At 37.2% G+C, this 21,736-nt stretch overlaps 1 protein-coding gene across 7 annotated transcripts in view; it reads right to left on the reverse strand.

Moving 5' to 3' along the window:
* Positions 1 to 21,736, reverse strand: part of LMBR1 (limb development membrane protein 1) — a 68,852-nt gene that overhangs the window by 41,534 nt on the left and 5,582 nt on the right. For 2 of the 7 annotated variants that reach the window (XM_086741854.1, XM_086741852.1), the window contains exons 2-5: positions 12,337 to 12,409; positions 9,741 to 9,780; positions 6,791 to 6,930; positions 306 to 409 (exon numbers count right to left, since the gene is read on the reverse strand). In XM_086741854.1, coding sequence (XP_086597980.1) covers positions 306 to 409; positions 6,791 to 6,930; positions 9,741 to 9,780; positions 12,337 to 12,409 — 357 coding nt within the window. The remainder of the gene's footprint in view (positions 1 to 305; positions 410 to 6,790; positions 6,931 to 9,740; positions 9,781 to 12,336; positions 12,410 to 21,736) is intronic. The other 5 variants (XM_086741853.1, XM_086741862.1, XM_086741858.1 and 2 more) reach the window with 3 other exon arrangements.

Raw genomic sequence — 21,736 nt, forward strand, 5'->3', positions numbered from 1 at the left:
TCTCAATTAAAACATTTTGTTATGAAAAAAAAAAAGACAAGGTAAGTAATTTTCTTGATCTCAGCATACACGGCTTTTCAAGGACTTTTTTTTTCCCCTCTAAGCTTACTCACAGCCACACACTACACTCTCATTTGCTTGTGCAAAAGTCCACATCTGTACAAAGTCCACATCTGTACATAAACAGTCACATACACATCCCAGCACCAAATTGATCCAAATATATAATTTCAGTTTCATCAGAAACAAGGGTTGAAAATGAAATATATATTGTAATTACTCTGTAATTAACAGTATTTTCCTACCTTTTTTAAGCCAGCAAATCCTTCCGATTCCAGGAAGAAAAAGGCAAAGGGCATCAACACAAATAAACATAAATTTGAAAAAAGAGAAGCAAGATTCCATAAACCTGCAACAAACAAGAAAAAGTTTACATTATATGTTTCTCAGCTTTAAAAGTTGAAGATGTTACATTTTCCTTCCTTATATATAACAGTATAGTATACATACAAGTGCAAACAGAAGCCAGGTTTTTACAGATACATAGTTATTTACACATCATTGCTAGAAAAACCCACTCTGCATAACAACCTTCAAACAAAAATTGGATACCAACAACAGCAACAGACTGCAAATTCAAGTGGACTACTTCCACAATATCCCACTCAAGGCTCTTTAGATAATTGTTTTAAAATTTTTCAGGACAGGAGTATTTTACTACCATCAATGAATCTCACAAAATTCAGTTCTGTGTACTTGGATAGCAACACCAGCAGTACAGAAACGCCATCATCACCTCCCAATCAAATGGGGATACTATGGTAACAGCAGCCTTCCCAACGAGATGACAGGATCAGCAGGCAAGAAGAGAGCAGCGGATGTTGTTTATCTCAACTTCAGCAAGGCTTTCATCATTATCTCCCATAACCTCCTCAGTCTAATTAACAAAGTATGGGCTAGGTACGTGGACTCAGAGGTAGACTGAAAATCGGCTGAGCTTCTCGGCTCAAAGGGTTGCAACCAAAGTCAGACTGGAAGCCAGTCACCAGTAGTGCACCCCAGGGGTTTGACATTGGGTTTTACATTTTCATGAATGATCTGGATGATGGGCGAGAGTGCATCCTCAGCAAGTCTGCCCATGGAACAAAACAGGGAGGAGCAGTGGCCTGCCACTCAGATGAACCTCAACAGGCTGGAAAAATGGGCAGAGAGCACACTGGAGACTAAGCATCCCAAAAGTGGTTTTATAGAAAAGGCCTTAGATGTTCTGTTAAAGACCAAGCTGAACACAAGCCAGCAATGCGCCCTTGCAACAGAGGAGGTCAGAAGCATCCTAGGCTGCATTTGGAGAAGTGCTGCCAGCAGGTCAAGGGAGGTGATCCTTCCTCTTTGCTCTGCACTCTGCACAGATCCAGAGCACTGCATCCATACAAGACAGACATGGCCATACTGGAGCAAGACCAGCAAAGGACCACCATGATAATTAATGGACTGGAGCATCTGTCACACAAGCAGAGGCTATGAAAGCTGGAATCGTTTGGCCTTAAGAGATTACTTTACCAATGTACATATATATCTGATGAGGGAAGGGGGAAGGAAAACAAGAGTCAGACTTTTCACAGTGGTATCCAGTGAATGAAGAGGCAATGAGCACAAATTGAAAACATAAAAAACCAACTTACATTTAAGGAAGAAAAAAAAAAACCCAAACAAACAACAACAACAAAAAAACACCACACACACAAAAAAAAAATTTTACTACTGAACGTAGTCAAACGTTGCAACAGGCTGTCCAGACAGGTTTTGTAATCTCCATCCTTCAACACATTCAAAACCTGACTGGGCACTGCCTTGAGCAGCCTTCTCTAAGTGACCCTGCTTTGAGCAGGAGGGTCAGACTGGACGATTTCCAGAGTCCCCTTCCAACTTCAACCATTCTGTCATCTAGGTGAAAAATCAACAACTGACTAAAATCAGGACATCTGTAAGACACATGTGACATCTGCAGGAAGGGAAAAGGTTTGGAAAACAACCTGAAGCAATAACTGATCTCCATTAAGGGTATCTGCACTACTAAGACTTTCTAAGCTGAATACTTTCTGAACAGCCAGTTCCTGGTGCACAAACATGAACCCATCATCATCCTATCAAAACTTGCGCAGGATGCAATGTTTCTTCTTTATAAAAGCAGAAGCTTACCTGCAATTTAGTGCCAGTGTAGCTAACAGGTTTAACTAGTGTCACATGTTCTGCAGCCTAAAAACACAGCTTTTACTTTGTAGTTGAGAAAAAACAGGCTTACTCCCCCACCTTCCCCAAAACATACACATTTCCACAATTCTGCAGGACTATATTATATCACCTGAAATCCAAAAAAAATAAAAAAATTTACAAGTCCCCCATGATAAGAAAATTTGAACTAACAGCTTTGTTTACTTCTTTCTTCTCACATACAGGCTTGTTTGCTTTCATCTTTGAAACTGCAATTTCAGAAAAAGTACGGAAGCAGAGAGACATTTACTGCATGTCTGGGGAATTCATTATTGAGAAAAATTCCTGTACTTAGTTCCAAACGTAAAACAGTTACCAGTTATATTCAACTGCACCCCCTTAAAAATAGGCATTCACCATATATACTTCCTTTTTCTTTAGATGAAATTAAATTTCAGAGAGAAATAAAAGCAGGGTGGGAAGAGGGAGGCAGGGGGACAATAAATCTAGGTCTTCAGCAATTGATAGCACCAGGACACCAAGAACCAAACTTTGCCAAATAAGCTACACAAAACAAACCAAGAAAATTCCGAAAGATGTGTGAAATATAATACTCAATTGCTAAAGAAAACAGACTGCCTAAAGGTGGCTAAACTCCAGTTAACAAAGAGGGGGATTTTTCCTTTTGAATTGGCTTAGCCAGGAAGCTCTTGTTACCATTCAAGGAACAGTCACACATAGCAACATCAGCAAGAATGTCATTAACAGCCCTTACTAGAGGTAACTCAAGCAGCCTGTGTACCTTTTTTTCTTGGTTTTTGGTTTGTTGTTTTGTTTTGTTTTTTTTTTCCCCAGAAAATGAAAACACCAGTGTTAGAGTAGAAATACTACTATATTGGGGTGGGGGTTTTATTTCAGTGGTTTTCTCTAACAGAAGACAGATAGTGCATTCAGTTACCTGATGTAAAGCTGAAGACCTGGTTGTCCTAACTCTGGCAGCTCTATTACATGTACATCCACAATGTTAAGCAGTGCTTAGGAGATGCATAGTATGCACAGAGCATTTTAAGGGAGGGAAGAGTGGTGCACATCTGGGGTGATTTTTAAGTTTCAATACAAAAATTTACACATTAGCAGCTGATAGGAACCACATTTACAGAATATAAAACTACAGAGCTACAATACACGTGTAAAGTTATAAGAGGTAAGAACAGCACTGTACTACTGCTCATATACATATACACTTTCCTGAAAATGAGGAACATACTGGCCCTCTTCTTCCCCTATCACATTTCTTATCCTAATTTGATAGTTCAGAAATCAAATTAAAATAGACTCAGGAAAATAATTACATCCTACTACAATGACTGCATCATAAAATTGCATGAGAGGGACTTTCAGATATCAACATACATAAAAGCTTAAGCAGTCTATTGGAATTTTAAATTTTTTTGCATTTGTAGGTGACCTAACAATATCCCCCATAAAATGAGTTAATAAAACATAAAAATTAAAAATCTCTCAGTCTTTGGCAAACAGATTCGACCCTCAGCACTTTTCTGATTTCCAATTCATGGCAGTTTCATTACGTTTTACCTCCATCTGGTGGTGGCATCCAACAACAGCACAAGTGAACACCCAGAAGTATTTAATCCATGAGGTAAGAGTGTTTATACTGGATCCAGGTTGGGCTTTCTGCCCAGTTTCAAAAGTTAAGAGGCATTTATTTTTTATTTTCTATATGCCACAACTAATGTAACAGTCTACAACATAAAAATCCTTAATGTTATGTTCAAGTCCCTCAGACTACACCTGTAATTGATAAATCTAGCAAAACCAGTGTTTTAAAGCAATAAAAACTTTCCCTGTGCAAATCTGCAAGCAAACCAGACATGAAGGCCATGCTAGACAGAGTGTTATGGACATAAGAACATTTTTCTGGACTTAAGTGCTTGTGATAGCACTATCAGCTCTCAAAACTCCCACAGGTATTTCATAATTAACTTCAAAATGTATGGCATTACCTGGAATAGGTTTTTACAAAGCAGTGCAACGCACTGTGCAAACCCAGTGAACACCACAAGAGGGAGCCCCTCCCCAAGACAAGCTTTTAAATAAAGCACTGATTTTTGTTAAGTTGCAGTTAACTGAAGTGCGCAGTCAGATCCAAAAGCTGCTGATGCTTCTGAAGTCTTCACATCAACTGCGGTAAATTTCGGTTTAGTTCAGTCATGTTTATCCCTAGCATAAGTTTTGCAATACGAAGTCAAACTTGGAAACACCAAGATGCTGAATTTACTTCCCTGCTAGCCATTACTATTAAACTTATGAAATGATACTGTGCATGCATAAAGTGATACTTTAAAAAGATTGACATTAAAATCAAAAGAAGATGGTCACTGGAAAATTCAAAGGCGTTCCTAAGTGACAGCTACTTTTTCCAGTAGATTCCCAGTTAACCCAAGTTTTCTCAAGTATTTTAACAACTCCAACAAACTGGAAACTTCTGAGTTTGTTATTATGTAATTTTCACACTCTCAAATATTATAGTGTCATTTTTCCAAAGTCAATTCAGACACAGAAGGATGGACTATTTTCCAATAAATATGGAAATACGGAAAATTCCCCCCCCCCCCGCCCATGTTCAGGAGTAAAGAATATAAATCTGTCTGAGCAGCTAAATCCATGTGAAAAATTAGAATTAGTTGTTTGTTTGTTTGTTTTTCTCCAAGTAAGAGACATACTAAATTAGCAATCCCTCATGATGTGTGACTGAACAGATCACAGAATAACTCAACTAGAAAGAATCTCTAAAGTCATGTAGTCCGATCTGCTGCTTTAAACAGCCAGGTTGCAGGTGCCATCGGGTTGCTCAGGGCGTTAGCCAGTTGAGTTTTGGAAAGTTTCCAGGGATTCAGATCTCCCAGTCTCTCTGGACAACCTTTTCCAGCATCCAGCCATTACCACTGTGAAGAATCGTTGCTTTATGTCCTGCAAACACTGCCTCTTGCTGAATGCCTCAGAGAAGAAGTTGGCTCTATACAAACCCCTCATCAGTTGCAAATCCAGCTGTGCCCAGTCTTTCCTAATTTCACACCAGGATATTAACTCAGGTGATATTTCTACATCTTTCTTGGGAAGTTCATTCCTACCTTCTGTACACTTCCTTTCGGGTTTTGAGCTCAGGAGTTCTCCATTAAGCCAAGTCAACCTCCTATTTTACCTGCTCATTTTCTTGCACATTGAGGTGTGCATTATGGTGCTTGACGGTTTTTCTTGAAAGTAAAGCATCTCTCCTGGCTCCTTTGCCTTCAGGGCACTCTACAGTACGATCTCACCTACACAATTCCTGAAGAGGATAAAGTCTACTCTCTTAATATCTAATGTCTTCATTCTGTTGTTTTCCTTCCTCACTTCTCTCATGTCTTAAACTACTCTGTCACTACATTCAAGATCATCATCGACCACCACACTTACAGTTAGTGCCTCTTTATTCAGGGGCTTAAAAAAATAATAATAATAAGAATCTTTTACTGTCCAGATAACACAAAAAAAATACTCATCTAGTTTCAGAAAGATGACAGACAATATGCATTATTTCCCGTCTTCACCTATCCACACTTAATTTTTTTTTAAAAATGGATCTGGAATTCATAAATTTGTTATCGGTGAGTATTATTAGGCATTTAGCAAAAAGAGTACATTTTTCAGAGAAAAATCCTCCAAAGCTCAATTACTATCTCTTCACAAGAACAGAAAAAGGACAGCACAGTTCATTTTGGAACAAATAATTTACAAGTTAAATAAACTGTTTCACATAGCAAAGGTATTATCTTCTTTCTCCAGTAAAATCTACTAAAGAACATCGCGTTTCCACCAGTTATTTCCCTTAGACACATAAAAGTGTCCAAATTATTTCAAAATTAGTATCCATTACACACGTCATAGTCATAAGCATGTTAAACAATACTGAAAAGCACACAAAACTCACTCTGCTAGATATTAAGGCATTGTCACTTAAAGTGTAAGTAATATTATTTTCCTGCATCTTATTTTCCTTGGAATAGTTCATTTTTCTTGTGCCTCTTTACCACGCTCAGTACAACTACATTCTATAATTTTCCTTGTTAACAAATAAATCACCACTAGATTAATTTAACTATCTAATCCCAACTGCTCATAGCTAGCCAGTTTCTTCAAAACAAACTGTATTTTCAGAATTGATATGTATCACCATGAACAGATAGGCTTATGAATCTTGCATTAACACATGAGGAAGATGTTTGAACACTGTGTTTTCAAGTTAGTTTCTAGTAGCTTTTATTCCATATTAATATCCAAAATAACTAATTTGGTTTAATTCCATCTAGTCTGCATAATTCTTTTTTAAAAAAAACAACAGAATAGTTACAATAGACTTTTGTGATCTATCACACAGCAGTAAAATCAATGAGCCAATAACACAAAGAATTCAATTAATGTCTTAAATTAAAATAGAGTTACTAGTTTGCAAACAAGAACATATCTGTGCACATATAATGAAGACATCCATTTTAATTACATTATGCCGAGTACTAACCATGAATTAGTGAGCCATTTAACCACTGAATATAGTAGTTTTGTGGAAAAGAAAGCAGGATCTCATTGCTGATTATTGAGAAAGGTAGAAGCAGGACTGCACCAGCTGAAACTGCTAGAGTGAAGGTGCTCAAGAACAGCCTGTAATTTAAAGAAATGTACCACTGTTACCACCATGTACCAAAATGCTCTGAACAGGGATAAAAAAAAAGTAGTTAGCCTACCTGTTAATAAGTGTCTAAAGGCAACACATTCTTACATTGTAAAGGGGCAGGAGAAACTGTGCTTTCCACAGTATTTCACTTTCAAAATCAAAATTCAAATATCAAGCAGTCTACAGAATTCGGTAAAAGCAATCAGTTTTTACCAACTGCTACAATTATTCTTTTGTGACTTCCATGTATTCAATTCTAATGTCACACACAGGATAAATTATTGGAGTTCGTGGAATATCTTTTCATAAGTCTCCTATTTTAGTTTTCACTTGCCACATACACAATGAAAAAAGTCTCAATTTCTATATTCTCACTATACTTTTTTAAAGCAGAGCAGCTTTTTAATGTCTAAAAAGTGAGTATAGTTATACATAAACAAATATTTTAACACCAAAATGAAAAAAAAATATTGCTTTTCATTAACAAAGTAGTTATTTGAGTACCATCTCATAGCCTGGGGTTTTCTGACAGCTGTAAAGTCAATATAGAGAAATTGTCAGAATTATTTAAAACGTTTAAGCTTATTCTTTTCAGATCCCAAATACAACTTACATCAAATGCCACCTTGTGGCATTAAAAAGAATTGTGTTCTTCAAAAAAATAAGACCAACGAAAACATCCTTACAAAACTAATCCTGCTAGAATAAAATTAGAAATAATTCTCAAAATTGCATGACAAAAAAGATAACCAGATCACTCCTACAAGAATGTCAGTAAGTTGCTTAGAGAGATCTTACATTTCCCTAAAAGTCTACAAATCTATTCTTCATTCACACAATACTTAAAAGTATTCATCCAGACTTTCTTCTGTAAGTTATCTAAAATATATATTCTTTATGTTTTTGTTAGTTTCTGAGGTATTTTCTTCTTTTATTTAAGGATGTTTAAGTATCCTAAGCCAGAATTGTGAAACCTAACACACCACAGCCTATCAAGGTGCTACAGCAGTTTGGCTTTGTTTTCTCCCCCCACCCACCTTTTAAGTCCTGACCATCATACTATGCACAGAAATATCAATCTGCATACGTTTGACAGTTATTGCTTTTTGGAAAACAACATGCATACTTAAGGAACAAGAAATCTTAGGCTGAAAGAACAAGAAGCATTTTATATTTACAACTACACTGTTAATGAAAGGCTATTACTCTGATGGAAGGGCTAATTTTGTCTCACATTGTTTTCACATGAAGAACACAGTATTTACAATTGATATTTGCTGTATTTTAGAGCTAAACTAGAAAATAGATGCGGGGGTGGGGATAACAGTTAACAAGACAAATTTTACTCTTTGAATGCTGAAAACTTCAGAATCAGGCTAAGACCACAGCTGTTATGAAAATCATTCAAGCTAGAAGAGCCTTCACTGTTAGGAGAGCCTTTGCTGTAGTCTTAAAAGCAGAGGAGAAATGCTCCTCTATTCCAGAGCTAAGAGCTTCACAGCATTTACAAGCACGTATTTTTCTCCCTCTAGATCTGAAGTAGACCTTGTGGCAAATAAGGATTACAAATTCATAAATAATATTATCAGACACTACTGGGAGAAGCACACCTAAGATGTACATCGTCTTTGTACATCTTTCAAGCTTGCCACAAATGCACAACTAGAAGTGGATAGCTTGCAATGTACTTGGCACTTTCCCAGGGTACAAAACAAATGAGTAAAATACTCGATGAGCTCTCCTTCCAAGAGGATGACAGTAGCAATATGGAAGAGCTAAGAACACTGTAATAAGCAAGTAGCAACTCCACAGAGTTCAGCAAATCGTGTAACTGAGAGGGCAGCAACAGCTCATAGATGTTCTGTAAGTCTTCAGACATATTTAAATAGGAGAGATTAATATCTAGCTTTATAAAGGAACAGGAAGAGAAGACAGTTGCTGGCAGACCAGCAGGTCTGGCAAGTGTTTGTCTTCCATTTGTTATTCTTTTTTAAGCTTATTTAAGATGATCAAATACAGATGTCTTCTTCAGGGTAGCTAACTTTCTTTCCAGGATCCATTTCCTCCCTTGACAGGACTTCCAATTGCAGTGGGAATTTTAAACACACGTTTTAGAATCATAGAATGGTTTGGGTTGGAAGGGACCTTTAAAGGCCATCTAGATCAACCCCCCTGCAAGGAGCAGGGACATCTCCAACCAGATTAGGTTGCTCAGAGCCCTGTCCAGCCTGGCCTTGAACGCTTCCAGGGATGGGGCATCCACCACCTCTCTGGGCAACCTGTGCCAGTGTTCCACCACTCTCACTGTAAAAAATTTTTTCCACATACCTAATCTAAATCTACCTCCCTCTATTTTAAAACCATTACCCCTCATCCTATCACAACAGGCCCTGCTGAAGAGTTTCTCTCCATCTTTCCTGTAGGCCCCCTTCAGGTACTGGAAGACCACTGTAAGGTCTCCCCAGAGCCTTCTGGGGAGATGTTAGAGACCTAAACTTATATGCAGGTCTTGCACTGAATTCCACCTCTTGCAACAGGTCCTCTTGTAATACTCTGGCCAACCTCATGCCTACCAGGAAAACCACAGGAGAAAAAAGCCCTAGACTGAATTGCCTTGCCTCTTATCATGCCTTTCATAATACAAGGTGCCACTTGACCAAATCTTTTTCGTCTGCCCTCTAACAATTCATTTGCTGTCACATTTAAAATCAACTGTTATTTATTTGGAAGCATAGAAGACTCCTATCCTAACAATATATTCAGGAAAAAAACTTTCACAAGAACGAATTATACATACGATATTCTGTTAACGATGGCATCTTCATCCTCTTGCTCATCTGAAAATTAAATTATAGCAGGTTATATTCAGTACTTAGTCATCTTTCCTCAGGCTAAAATGTATATACACAGGAATAATTTTAATTTACAATTAAAATTTAAAATTACTAAAACAATTTATTAGCATCAATATTTTGATGCTAGCAAAAAAATTAATATCCTCTTTTTCTTTTCTTTTTTTTTTTGCTAGTCAAACTCTTTTCAATCAATGCAACTATGAAGTTATTTCACTTCATTTACATATGCAAATCAAAACTTCTCGGAAACATCTTCCAGAGGGCTCTACAGCAAACAAGCTACTTCTACCACAGCTGCTGCTAGGAACTGTCCCTGCAGGCATCTCAAACTATGAAGAGCAGGCAAGCTACAGGAAAGTCTTAGGATCCATACTAACTACTACTACAAATCCCTAAACAGAGGTTTTATTTTCAGTATTAACATATTTTTAACAGAAGAAAGCATACACAGAACAGTAGCGATGACCTCTCAGTTGCTTCCCCTTACTCATCCTTGCTCCCCACTCCTGGCGATTTGGGGGAGATGGGAAGAAGAGTTGTTGTTGTTGTCCTTGTTGTTTGTTTTGGATTTAAGATCCCACGGCTTCCCTTCTGGTATTTCACATTTTAGAGCATTTTTGTTCACTTATTTCTCAATTAATATGCCAACTTTTTGAAATATTATAAACCTTTATCTAAGAGGTCAACCACTAATATAACCTTTACTAATTTAACCTTCACTAATTTAACCTTCATTTATTCTTCATATCCTTCTCTAGACACATCTGTGCACAAATGTATGCATTTCTGTATTTGAAATAATTTTAGAATCAGCTTTCTTCTTTTAAGTCTCACAGGTTTTCCATTAGAGGTAACTCAAATTTATTTTAAAATCTAAGAATAAATAAACCCAGGTGTTTCAAGTTCTTAATAGTCCTGCAAGCACTTGAAATAAACATGTAGCCACTAACATCATGCTATTTTTGAAATTCTTCTGTGAAAGTACATTGGGTTATTGTTTCTGGTTTTTTGATGGGAATCTCATGGTGTTTTGAGAGACTAAGTCAAGGTCTCTTATGAATCATTTTGGCTAAAGAAGTTGTTGTAGACACAAATAATTTGTCCTGAAAGAATTCCAGAAGTGAGACACATCTGAAGAGTTAGCATCAGAACGATCCAGCAGGCTACAAAGTTTGCCTAAATAAATGCTCACAAAGATTTCACAAAGTCAAGACAGCTGCAGAGCAGCTCCTCTAACTAGCTGATGAGATCAACTGCCAAAAGAGTAATAAGAGTGTCTTTACACCCAGTAGTAATTGCCAAATCAGTCCCCTCTCCCTGTTCTTCCCTATATCCAAATAGTAGCAGCTTTGTACTATCCAAAATACACATCGGAATCAGAAGACAGTATCCACCTTACTCATTTGTTCAACTATTCTATTCTCTATGTTTAAAGAGATAAACTCTTGAAGAAATTAAATACCTTTTTTTTTTTTCAAAAAAAAAGTGTATGTTTCAAAACATGAATCATTTATGACATCAGTTCTATCAAAACACAGGTCACTATAGCTCAAGACACAGTTTCCATTAAAGTTGAAAGTGCCGAGATCATCATGCGTAAGAATGCTTCTGCAGCATGACTGAGTGAGTATCACCGAGCACAAAGGCCCCATATAGGCTGTCAGGAGTCAGAGATTCTGCCACTTTATACAGATTTTTATGCTATTTGACTTCAGAAGAAATATAGAAGAAAATGACAGGAGTCCCTACAGACTAGCTTCAGACAGTTTCAATGTTTCTAAACAAACAACCAAAACCAAACAGGATTATCTCAAGGATTAAGACTTCAGTGATGAGGTCATAAGGAACACATTAAGAACACTAAAATAACTGTACCTGAGCAACACAGAATTTTTAGAAGAAATCTACTACTTCCCTTCTGTATTACTGGCAACCTTTTCACTTTACCAGCTAAAGCTTTGAACTCTATTCTCATGCTAGATCACAGCCTGAAGATGCTTACTCTGGAAAAGCTGACATGAAAGGAGAGCAACAGGATCTAAAGGCAAGGGAGGCTGAAGTATCTGCTTGAAATTCTCCCCTTTCTCCCCTCAAAACTATTAAAATTTAGTCTGCCACAGAGCCACAACAGAAAAAGTGCTTGTGGCCATCCACACACCCTCCATAACAGTCACCCATTCTCATTCAATTGCAGAGCGTCAGCTACAGCACTCACTGATCCTCTTCTGAGGCGTACCAGTGCACTCCCTCCCTCGGTCAGTGATATTAGAAGGCACGTCAAATGGTCTGAGAAATGCCAGAGATGGCACAAGGGAGGGGGTGAAAAACTCAAGGCTCAGGGACAAGGGGAGCAGATAGAGGGCAAGACAGCAGCATATACAATCAGATCAGCCCAGGCTGCCATAGACCTGCAGCCAGAGAAACACTTTTGATCAGAGATACAGTTCTGCATTCCTTGTGCAGGCAAACAGAAGAAGAATCACCTACTCACTTGAAAAACAAAATTATTTTTTAATATATTCAAAAGTCTACACTTACCCGCTTTCCTTTTGTATCTTGTGATTATGAAGTAGGAAACTATATAGAGTACAGCAAATAGGAGAAAACAGATCTGAAAAAAAAAAAATTGCATTTATTAGGTTGTGAAGGAATGCCAGCGTTATAATAAGAATAAATAAAAAATATAGTATCAACTATTTAAAATTGAATTTAGATCAACAAAAGCATATCCTATCTAAATGTCAATAGTGGTTTTATGTTTTATATCTTATTAATAGAAAGGTAAACCAAAACAAACAGTTTAATTAGAGTAACAGGTATTGGATCAATTACACAGCCAGCAAGTTTTACTCTAAAATTAAGAAAAAAGCCTTCTTTACGTGTGATTTTTTGTTTGTTTGTTTGTTTGGAGGGACAGGTGGGGTGGGTTGGTTTTTAAAGTTTGAATCCTCTTGAGTTGTAAAAGTTACCGTGCTTTGTATCCCCTTAACATGTAACTTAAGGGTAACTGTATTTTATACGATAGGCTCTCAAAGATCTATTTTGGAGTAAGCTAGCAGCGTATGTGGAAAGAAAAAAGCAGTTATATTTACTATTTCCATCATGTCTGGAACCAAACAAATTCTAGATGAAAACACACAAGAGAGACTCATCTGCCTACAGTGAACATTCAAGCATGAGGTAGTCAAACACAACATTTCCTTTACAGTCACAACCCAAGGGCACAATTCCCCTTCTCATAAGGTAGAGAGCTTGAGTGCAGCGTGACTTGCATCAAGTTGTTACTAAGATTTGGCACCAGAATTTCAATACAATAAGACCAAAACATCTACAAATACGTTGGAGATCTTGGAAGGAAAGGAATTAAACAGCAAGACAGTTTTAACCCTGCAAGCCTTCGTGAGAAATTAAAATTCAAATATATATATATATATATTATTTGCTCTTGAACGAGGCACCAGTGGCTCAACACTGCCTCCTCAACCTTGTTTGTTGATACCTATCAAAAACACGAGTCACTCAGAAATGAAACAAGAATGAAGCATGCCATTCTGTGATGCTGTGGCCCTTAGCCTTCACTAGTGCCTGAGCAGTAATAGCAAACAGTGCTGTACACCAACACTGTATTTTGCTTTTTATTAGCTTGCAGGTAACAGATGACCACCACAGCCTGAGAACCTACCTTCTTTTGCTTGTGCACAACACCAGCAGCCAACTCACTGGATCAGGGAAAACTGTTTTAGCAGTTTTTACTATTAATTGAGTTTTCCTTATTACCAGTACAAGGTGTTTTGTTTAACTGGCCCTGACTGGATCTGCAATTCATAATATTAGTAGAACCCTAAATGTGTTCTACTTCAGTCTGAGCTTTAATCTCCTCTGTGATCTGAAATTGCAAAATTACTTCACTAGGCAACAGCTGAACTACTTCTTTAATTAGCCACTTAAAGATTTGTTGCCTTTAAAAATTTACTGTCTCAAAAAAAAAAAAAATCAGGAGCAGAAAAGCTACCCTAAGCAAAAGAAAAAAAGTGAAAGCAAAGCTAGTGATGATATCCCTTAAAAATTTAGAGGTACATAAACTCATTACATCCAAATCAGCAGAATCGGAGGGGGAAAGAATCTATCACTTCATCAGGAAACAGACTTTTTAAGAAATACTAACAAATACAAACCGGGAGAATTATTTCTTTCATATAGTCAGACATTTTAGACAAAAAAAAAAAAGCCCAAAGCATAGTTAGGTGTCTGAGCATGACATGTGGGTGCCAGCAATTGCCCTACAGATGTCCCCCAGAAGTATTACGGTGCCATAGGTCTGGAAGTGGCAACTGAGCTCATTCTCTGCACAGGCAGCACACACAGTGATACCTGAAACACAGACGCTAAAAATCACATTTCATAAGTAAATCTCTGAATTCAAATATTTAATCTGAATAGAGTTCACTACTCAAACTTTCCAGAAGAGGCTTCAAAGAGGAAAGGGTTTTGATAAAGTACTTGATTATTTAAATAAAGACTTCTATTAATAAAGAATTTTATTAAGATTTAATTAAAAAAATATGCTGGTATATTTTTCAATCAGGAAGAACAAAATAAACTGAGAACAGCCTTGGGTTTTCAGACTACTCTGACTCAGTTTGTCCTGTCAGTACTGGAAAACATAATGCCAGTGCTGAAAGAAAGTTCTTCTCTAGGTTTCCAGTTCCTCTGAAAACTAGACCAAGGCTACAGATAGAGACATCTAATTTTAGGCATCCACTTTTGAAAATTAGGATCACATATACAGGGTCAGTAAAAGTCTTTAAAAATCTGTCAGACCCAAATAACATTGCTCCTATGTAAAAGAAACTCAAAGATATAGTTAAGTTCATTTTTGGCTTAATTTTATTTAAGACAAGAATAAAAATTACTGCAATCTTGTTTATATCTTGAAATAAAATAGATGACCTTCATTCTATCTGTGATAGTAAGGCTACAATGAAAATGTGGGGTCTGTACTTACAAGGTACCACTGAGATAACTGAGGTATTTAGAGAGCACAGCAGATGAAAGCTGTCCAGTAACATGAACTGTCAAATGTTGTACTCCTAGTTTTAGATGACAGCTACTTTGCAACTCAGCAACTAGGTGCAACTATATATCTTTGTGTTATTATCCCTCTACTTCTGTCAGAATTGAGAACAGTTTTGTAAATATTTGATAGTTGTTTATTACTGAAAATTTACATAATTTTTAAATTATCTGCAAGAAAAAAAAAAGTAAATTTAATTAATTAGAGCTTTAGTATCTTAACAAAAGACAATTCATAAATTAAGAGTCCTTCATACTGACTGAAACAAGTCAATAAGCAAACTGAGAAATCTTTCTTCAGTCTCAATTTATACTTACAGAAACCTATGATCGTGAAGTGTTTCTAACCAAGCACTGTGAACGGGTTTCTAAATGGAGCAGCAAAAGCCAGCATCTTAACTATTTTTAGATTAGAACTCAGTTAAGTTGGGGAAAAGGAATGTGTTGCCCATGATAGCCAAAGAATAGACTCCACTGTCCTGTCACGCTGCAATCCTGGGTTCTTAGTCCTCATACTGTTCTTTGTTTCAGGGTATTTGTGTATGCAAATTGTACTTGTTCTAGCTTCTGTTCATGCTTCTTAATTATAAGTGACTGGGCTTGTCTGCAGCACTCCAGGTGAGGTCTTAGGGGCTATATATAACAGCACTAAGCCTTTCTTTCTGTACTGAAAATACTCCCAACACATTCACCTGAGAATCACGCTAGTAACTTAGCATTATCCTCCAACCACCGAATCCAGCCACACTGTCCTCCCCAGTTGTTTCCAGCAGAGCAGCTCTCAACGTACAGTAGAAACTTGATTTTAGGGTTCATCACCATGTCTTTTTTTTTTCTCCCTTTTAAAAACCACACCCTAATTTCATACTACATCTATTATTTTGTGGTAATCAAGTCCTTTCTGCATCACATTCTAACTCTCCTTTGTATTGACCATACCTCCTGAAGAACAGCTGTGTGCTAAACAGAATATTTTACTTCATTTTTATCTAACATGAGCAAGACTGCTCTTAATACTCATACCTGAGGAAACTGAATAGTAACATTTTTTTCCCCGTCAAACACAACACCTATTGTCACGTACACTACAGCATCATACTGTAGTCACGTCATACTGAAACAGGCCACTATTTAAAAAAAAAAAAAAGTACACCATACAGAAAGTTACATTTATATGTCCAGAGAAGGAAGAATCTACATTCTTTAAAACCTATCTTTTTTTCAGAAAACTATTACGCATGACAAGAATATATACAAGCCAACATTGGAATACAATGTTAAATCCAAATCATACTTCAAGCTATATGTTCAGCCAAAAAGCAGTGTTTTATGCTATCATTCCTCTCTACTGTCCTGTAAAAGCTGACAAAAGTTAAGGACGCTGCAAATGCAGCATATCTGGGACAAGTTGTATTCCACATAACTCCAAAGTCTCTGCAAAGAATTTTTCACTGGAGCTCACATTAAGCTCTTCCAGATCTGACCTGAGGAAACCGTGAAGACACTGCGCAGAGAATGTACCCAGCAGTGATGAATAAGGATTTCCAGCATTCCTGGATCATGTGAACATACCAAAAAAAAAAAAAAACAAAACCCAAAACTAACAATAAATAACAGCTTTCAATTTTTAATTTTATTTTCTTACAGTCATTCCAACTTTATGGAGGGGCAAAGTAGTCCTGGATCTGTTGCCATAGTTAGAATGCTCCTAGGAAGCTACTTCAAACCCAGCTATGGTTCTCACATTGTAGGGGAAATACATTCAGTCCGTGTTTGATCAGCTGCACCAAATACAAAGGAAAGTAAGAGGAGTCTGAGAATTTTATATGGTTATAGTCAAACAGTCAAGCAAAGTAATTCTTAATGATTTTTACCGTCTTTTTTTTGTGTTCCCTCCTCCATACCACTCAGAAAGAGACAATAAAATGCGTGAATTCTACGCTATACATCTAGGGGCTCCATTTTAACAGGTGGCACATTAAGAAGTATTCAAACCTCAAGGATACAACTCACATCTCTCAGCGTGGACTGAATACAGCCTCTGGCAAGACAAGGAAAATAAACCCGTCTTACCCTGGAGTGGTTCATCTTCATTTGAGAAAGGAAGTGCTTTATGCTCTTGCTTAGATCACACGCTAGACACACCAAGAGAAGCTACTTCTGGAGACGCACTGCACTACATTCTTAGGTATCTTGTATCCAACTCTTCCATAACATCATGCTTTTGGATTTGTCACGCAAGTATGATCCAAGTCATACTTTTGGCTCTGCATCAGACAGCTCTCAGCTCCTCTGAGAACGGAGCTGGACATAAACTGCATGCCTTTCAGTTCACAACTATGTGCATCTAAGGGGCTGGCACTGAAGAGTCTAGCATTAAACACAGGCAATTAAGGTCTGAACTAAATCAAATTCCATTGTATTTATCCCACTGGCAGTTACTAAAGATCAGCTGACATTAATTTGTCTGTGTAGATGATCTTTAAGGGTTTTCAAGCCCTAAGTAACCTAGTCCTATCATACAGCTGACCCTGCTCTGAGCAGGAGGCTGAAGTCCAGTCAGCCTTCTTTTCTACTACCCTAAATACATTAGCACCATTAGAAACTCTGTCACCTCATAACTCATACCCTTCTCCAGATCATTTATTAATGTGTTTAAAAGTACTAGTGTAAGCACAAGCCCCTGTAGGACTGTGTCAGGGATATTCTCCTACTATGAAAAAGCTGAACACTTACAGAATGACATCTTTTAGCAGTAGGAAAACATCACAGAACTGCAGAAAGAAATGTCCTTTGATATTACACATTTCCAGGCATGAAACACAGGCTCAAGATTTCCAGTTGAGAAGCATCAAAGTGGACAAGTGATCATTTCCTCCCACTGGACTGCATACTAGCGTTTAGAATAAGGAGAGTAAATCTGGAGGAGCAAAGTGGACTAGAAGTGAACAGCATTGTACTATGCTATGTATGAAATTAAAGATAAAGAAGCTCCAAAAAAGGAATAAGGGAAGGAAGGAAATAACTTTAAAATAAAGTAGTGGCTGTATCAGTATTAAAAGAAAAAAAGTCACTGCTCTTATACCCACCAGCATTTCTACGCAAAGGATATGCAAAAAAAAAAAAAAAGCTACAGACAGAACGAAGAATATCTACACTTCTTGCTGTTGCTTTATATAAAGTTTGTTCCCTAAACAGAAAAAACAGCACAGAGAAAAGAGAAGGACCCATGGTGTCCCTGAGTAACATGATCCTGTAGAAGTCTAAGAACATGTTTAAGAGTTGAAAATGGAACTGTCAGTGTTTTGCTTGACTGTGATTCTTACCTACAGAAAAGTAGTAATGTACTTCTGGGTTTTAATTTCTATAATAGAAAACAACTAAACATAGCATTATACACCTACCTCTTACTGCTCTCATGCTGCTAAAGTATTTCAATGTGTATCAAAATACCACATATCAACTAAAAAGCTTCCTCCTACTGTCCCACTTGGCAACTACTTTTTGTTGACTCGTGGAAAGGATGTAGAAATAAACAGCAAGAAAATACAGGTGGAGACAAACAGTTCTCCTCGGTCTATTTCCAGTAACTCCATTATCCCATTGACAGCTAAAAAGCAAGCAAGGTGTTCCACCTGTTTTCGATGTGTCAACAGTAAGTTACCTATAACAAACCACGTACACTGAAGAAAACTAAAATTTTTAGCTCTGCTCCAAGTTTGACCTTGGCATTCATAGTATCAGTTGCTTTGGACATCTTATTTTTCTCAAAATGAGGTACTAACTATTTATTCTTAAAAGCTCTGCACTCTGTAATCAGATTAAGTTAACTCGAACCCAGCCAGCCTTATAGACTTAGCACGACACACTAAGTTCAAGCTTATGAGAAAATGTCAAATATGCCTTATGACTACAGGTTAGTTTTACTCATTAACACAACCCTCCACACCTATGATTTTCACCCCATATATGGTCTCCTCTCAGGACTCCTCCCTGGCTTCAGACACGTGCAAGAGCTTGACTCACTCTTTTTCGTTGGTTCCTAAGTCATGAAGAAATCCTAGGTGTTTCAGATGCTGAGTGCCTAGACTGGCTCATCTAGGAAAAAAATTCCAGGATTTAACAGAAAGTAGAAAAAAATCCAAAACCACATTCCACGTGCTAGAAATACCGCCCAGCTGAAGACAAAAAACCCAGCCTCTACAACCCTTCAGAAGGTAGTTTTCAGAAGTCATTCACTTAAAACTACCTTCACATTAGCTTCACCAGCAGCAGAGCCCCACCTCAAACTAATGAAGGAAGTCAAATCAATATATGAATTTGTTAGCTTTTACATTCCGTTTTATATACTTAATGGCAATGTATTTATGTTGCTCAGTAAAGGAGGAAAAAAAAAAATTATGGCACCTCTACAACCCTCAATAATAAGTCCAAGATATCTTTTCCAGGGTACTGTATTCTGTACCCAGTAATACGCTCCAAACCCTTCAAAAGGGACTGCAAGTCATTTTTATTTGACCTGTATGGGCTACAGCAATGCCATTAAAATCGGATTCAATAATATTTTTCAGCATTAGGGCAAAATTTAAAAATACTCTCTAGAATTAACAACAACAGCACCAAGCTAGATCACGCTAACATTCCAACACTGAATGAAGGTATTATTCAACATTCTATAACCAGGCTATGACGACCGTCATGACTTCATAATCATTCCATCAAAAAATTCTTTCTGAAAAAAAATAAACTTTAAAGTCTCATTAATACAAACTTGGTAAGCAATTCATTTGTGCTAAGACACTTTCTTTGGCTGATATTAATTTCCAGGGCAAGATGCATCTTAGAAGACAGAGCTAATTAATTTTCTCCTCCCAATTCATAGAAATCCTCTTCCTTGCCTTCTCACACATACATACTGTAGAATTTTTAAGTAGCACATCTTTTTTTCACCTCCGCTCCCAAAACAAAAACATTTAAATTGCAATACTTATATGTTTTTATCACTCTCACCAACAATGCAGACTCTCTACTAGACGTAAGTTATCACACTCAAACTCAAGAAATATTTTAGACATGTTGCTACCATCAAATTCAATACAATTCATCAGCACCAATTCTTCCCATCAGCTAAGTAAGTTAAAAATTGAAAGTACAACTAGGTAATGAAAAACGGGATACTCAAGGCATAAACAGGCACTTACAATCAAAAGTCAAACTGTGAAGCTCCACATTTCGATGACAATCATGGAGCCTAACACGGATAACCACACCACTATAAAGCCAAGAAGGCAAAGGGAGGAGGATATCACACATACACTGCTTCTATCCTCTGTATATTAAACTTGGCCATACACAGACTCACATGTCATCTACACACAGACTATTTGCTGTGGAGAACACGAATGATATGGAAATAGAGGAACTGAAACAAAGTTCTCTAGAATAACATTTTCCAGTTAATCAAGATTTTCAAAGCCAAATTATTATCAAAGTGCTCATATATCAAAACAGTACAAAGCACTGGGGTCTTTCTTGGAACCACGTTGACGGTAGTTAGAAACATTAATACATTTAATACATTCAGGTAATCAAGAAACTAGAAACCTCTGTGTGGGAAGCAGCTCAGCAACACTACAATACATATTCAACACTAAGCTGATGAAACATTAATGTGACTTTTGTCACCATCTTCTTGAGAGCAAATTGGGCCCCAAAGATCAACAGATCCAAGCTGCTGAAAGCATCAAGCAATTTCACTTGTCACGTGAATGACTAATAAGGAGATTTCATCAGTCATTTATTCCAGGTCACCTCTGCCTAGCTGTATGCTTACCTTTTAGAGTGATGCAACAACCAAGGCTTTTAATTATTATATGCATAAAAACAAACTACAATCATTACTTTGAAAGTTTCTCCTGTTCCTGTGTTTTAAGTTATGCAAATCCTTGCACATGAATGTTAGCATTAAGTCAGTGTCCCCAGTCATTTGACAGTACGTGTTTACAGGAAAGCTTCAGTGGTTTTCGAGGTAAGAGGCAGGGCATGGAGAGAGTAGAGAGTACTGCCGAAGTTCAGACTTTCTTAACAAGAATTATCACTGCCCTCCTAAACGAGGATAAATCCCAAACGAAATAGGTGAACGAAAGGTGAAAAACAGGAAAGGAGAAAACATTGTAGGTTTTTAAGAGAAAAAAAACAACAAACTTATATAACCTTCGAATAAAAGCAGTACACATATACTGAACGAAATGTTTTCTTTACATAGTTTTCCCTAGCCCAAACTCCCATCTATGTCACTAGAATTAACTCTCACTTTCTTATCATAACTTCATTGGCCACATGCTTCAGACTCTCTACACTCTGATATTACCACCATCTCTCTGCTGCTCTGCTCTCCTCGTCACCCACCCCTCAACATCTCTGAAAACACTTCATTACAAAGGGTCTTGGGCTTATAAGTTCAATCACACTCAGCATCCTCACAACACAGCAAAGATTGAGACATTCATTACAACCCTACGATCTCCCAGTTACTTCCTGCCATCTTATCCAGTCCCTCTGCTACATGACCAGCTATTAAAGCAAAATCCAAAATGGATATTCTTGTCTGCGGTCTTGTAATCAGTAATTGTGTGTTTGTTGTCAGTCCTTTAACTTTTCATTAGATTTTTCTCAAATCTATTTTACACTCTAATCTAAATTTTCTTAAACAGAAGTCTGTACTTTCCATGAAATGTGTTGCACTTCTGTTCAACTGCTACCACAAGGATACACACCAGTATTCGAAAGGAATTATTCTGAACTGTAACTAACAGCAACTTCTTACACTTCAACCTTTCATGCTTATTTTACGTAAACCGAAAAA

Source organism: Chlamydotis macqueenii, chromosome 2 (genome assembly GCF_036417535.1).
Source record: "Chlamydotis macqueenii isolate bChlMac1 chromosome 2, bChlMac1.mat, whole genome shotgun sequence".
In the NCBI taxonomy this organism is placed as follows: Eukaryota; Metazoa; Chordata; class Aves; order Otidiformes; family Otididae; genus Chlamydotis; species Chlamydotis macqueenii.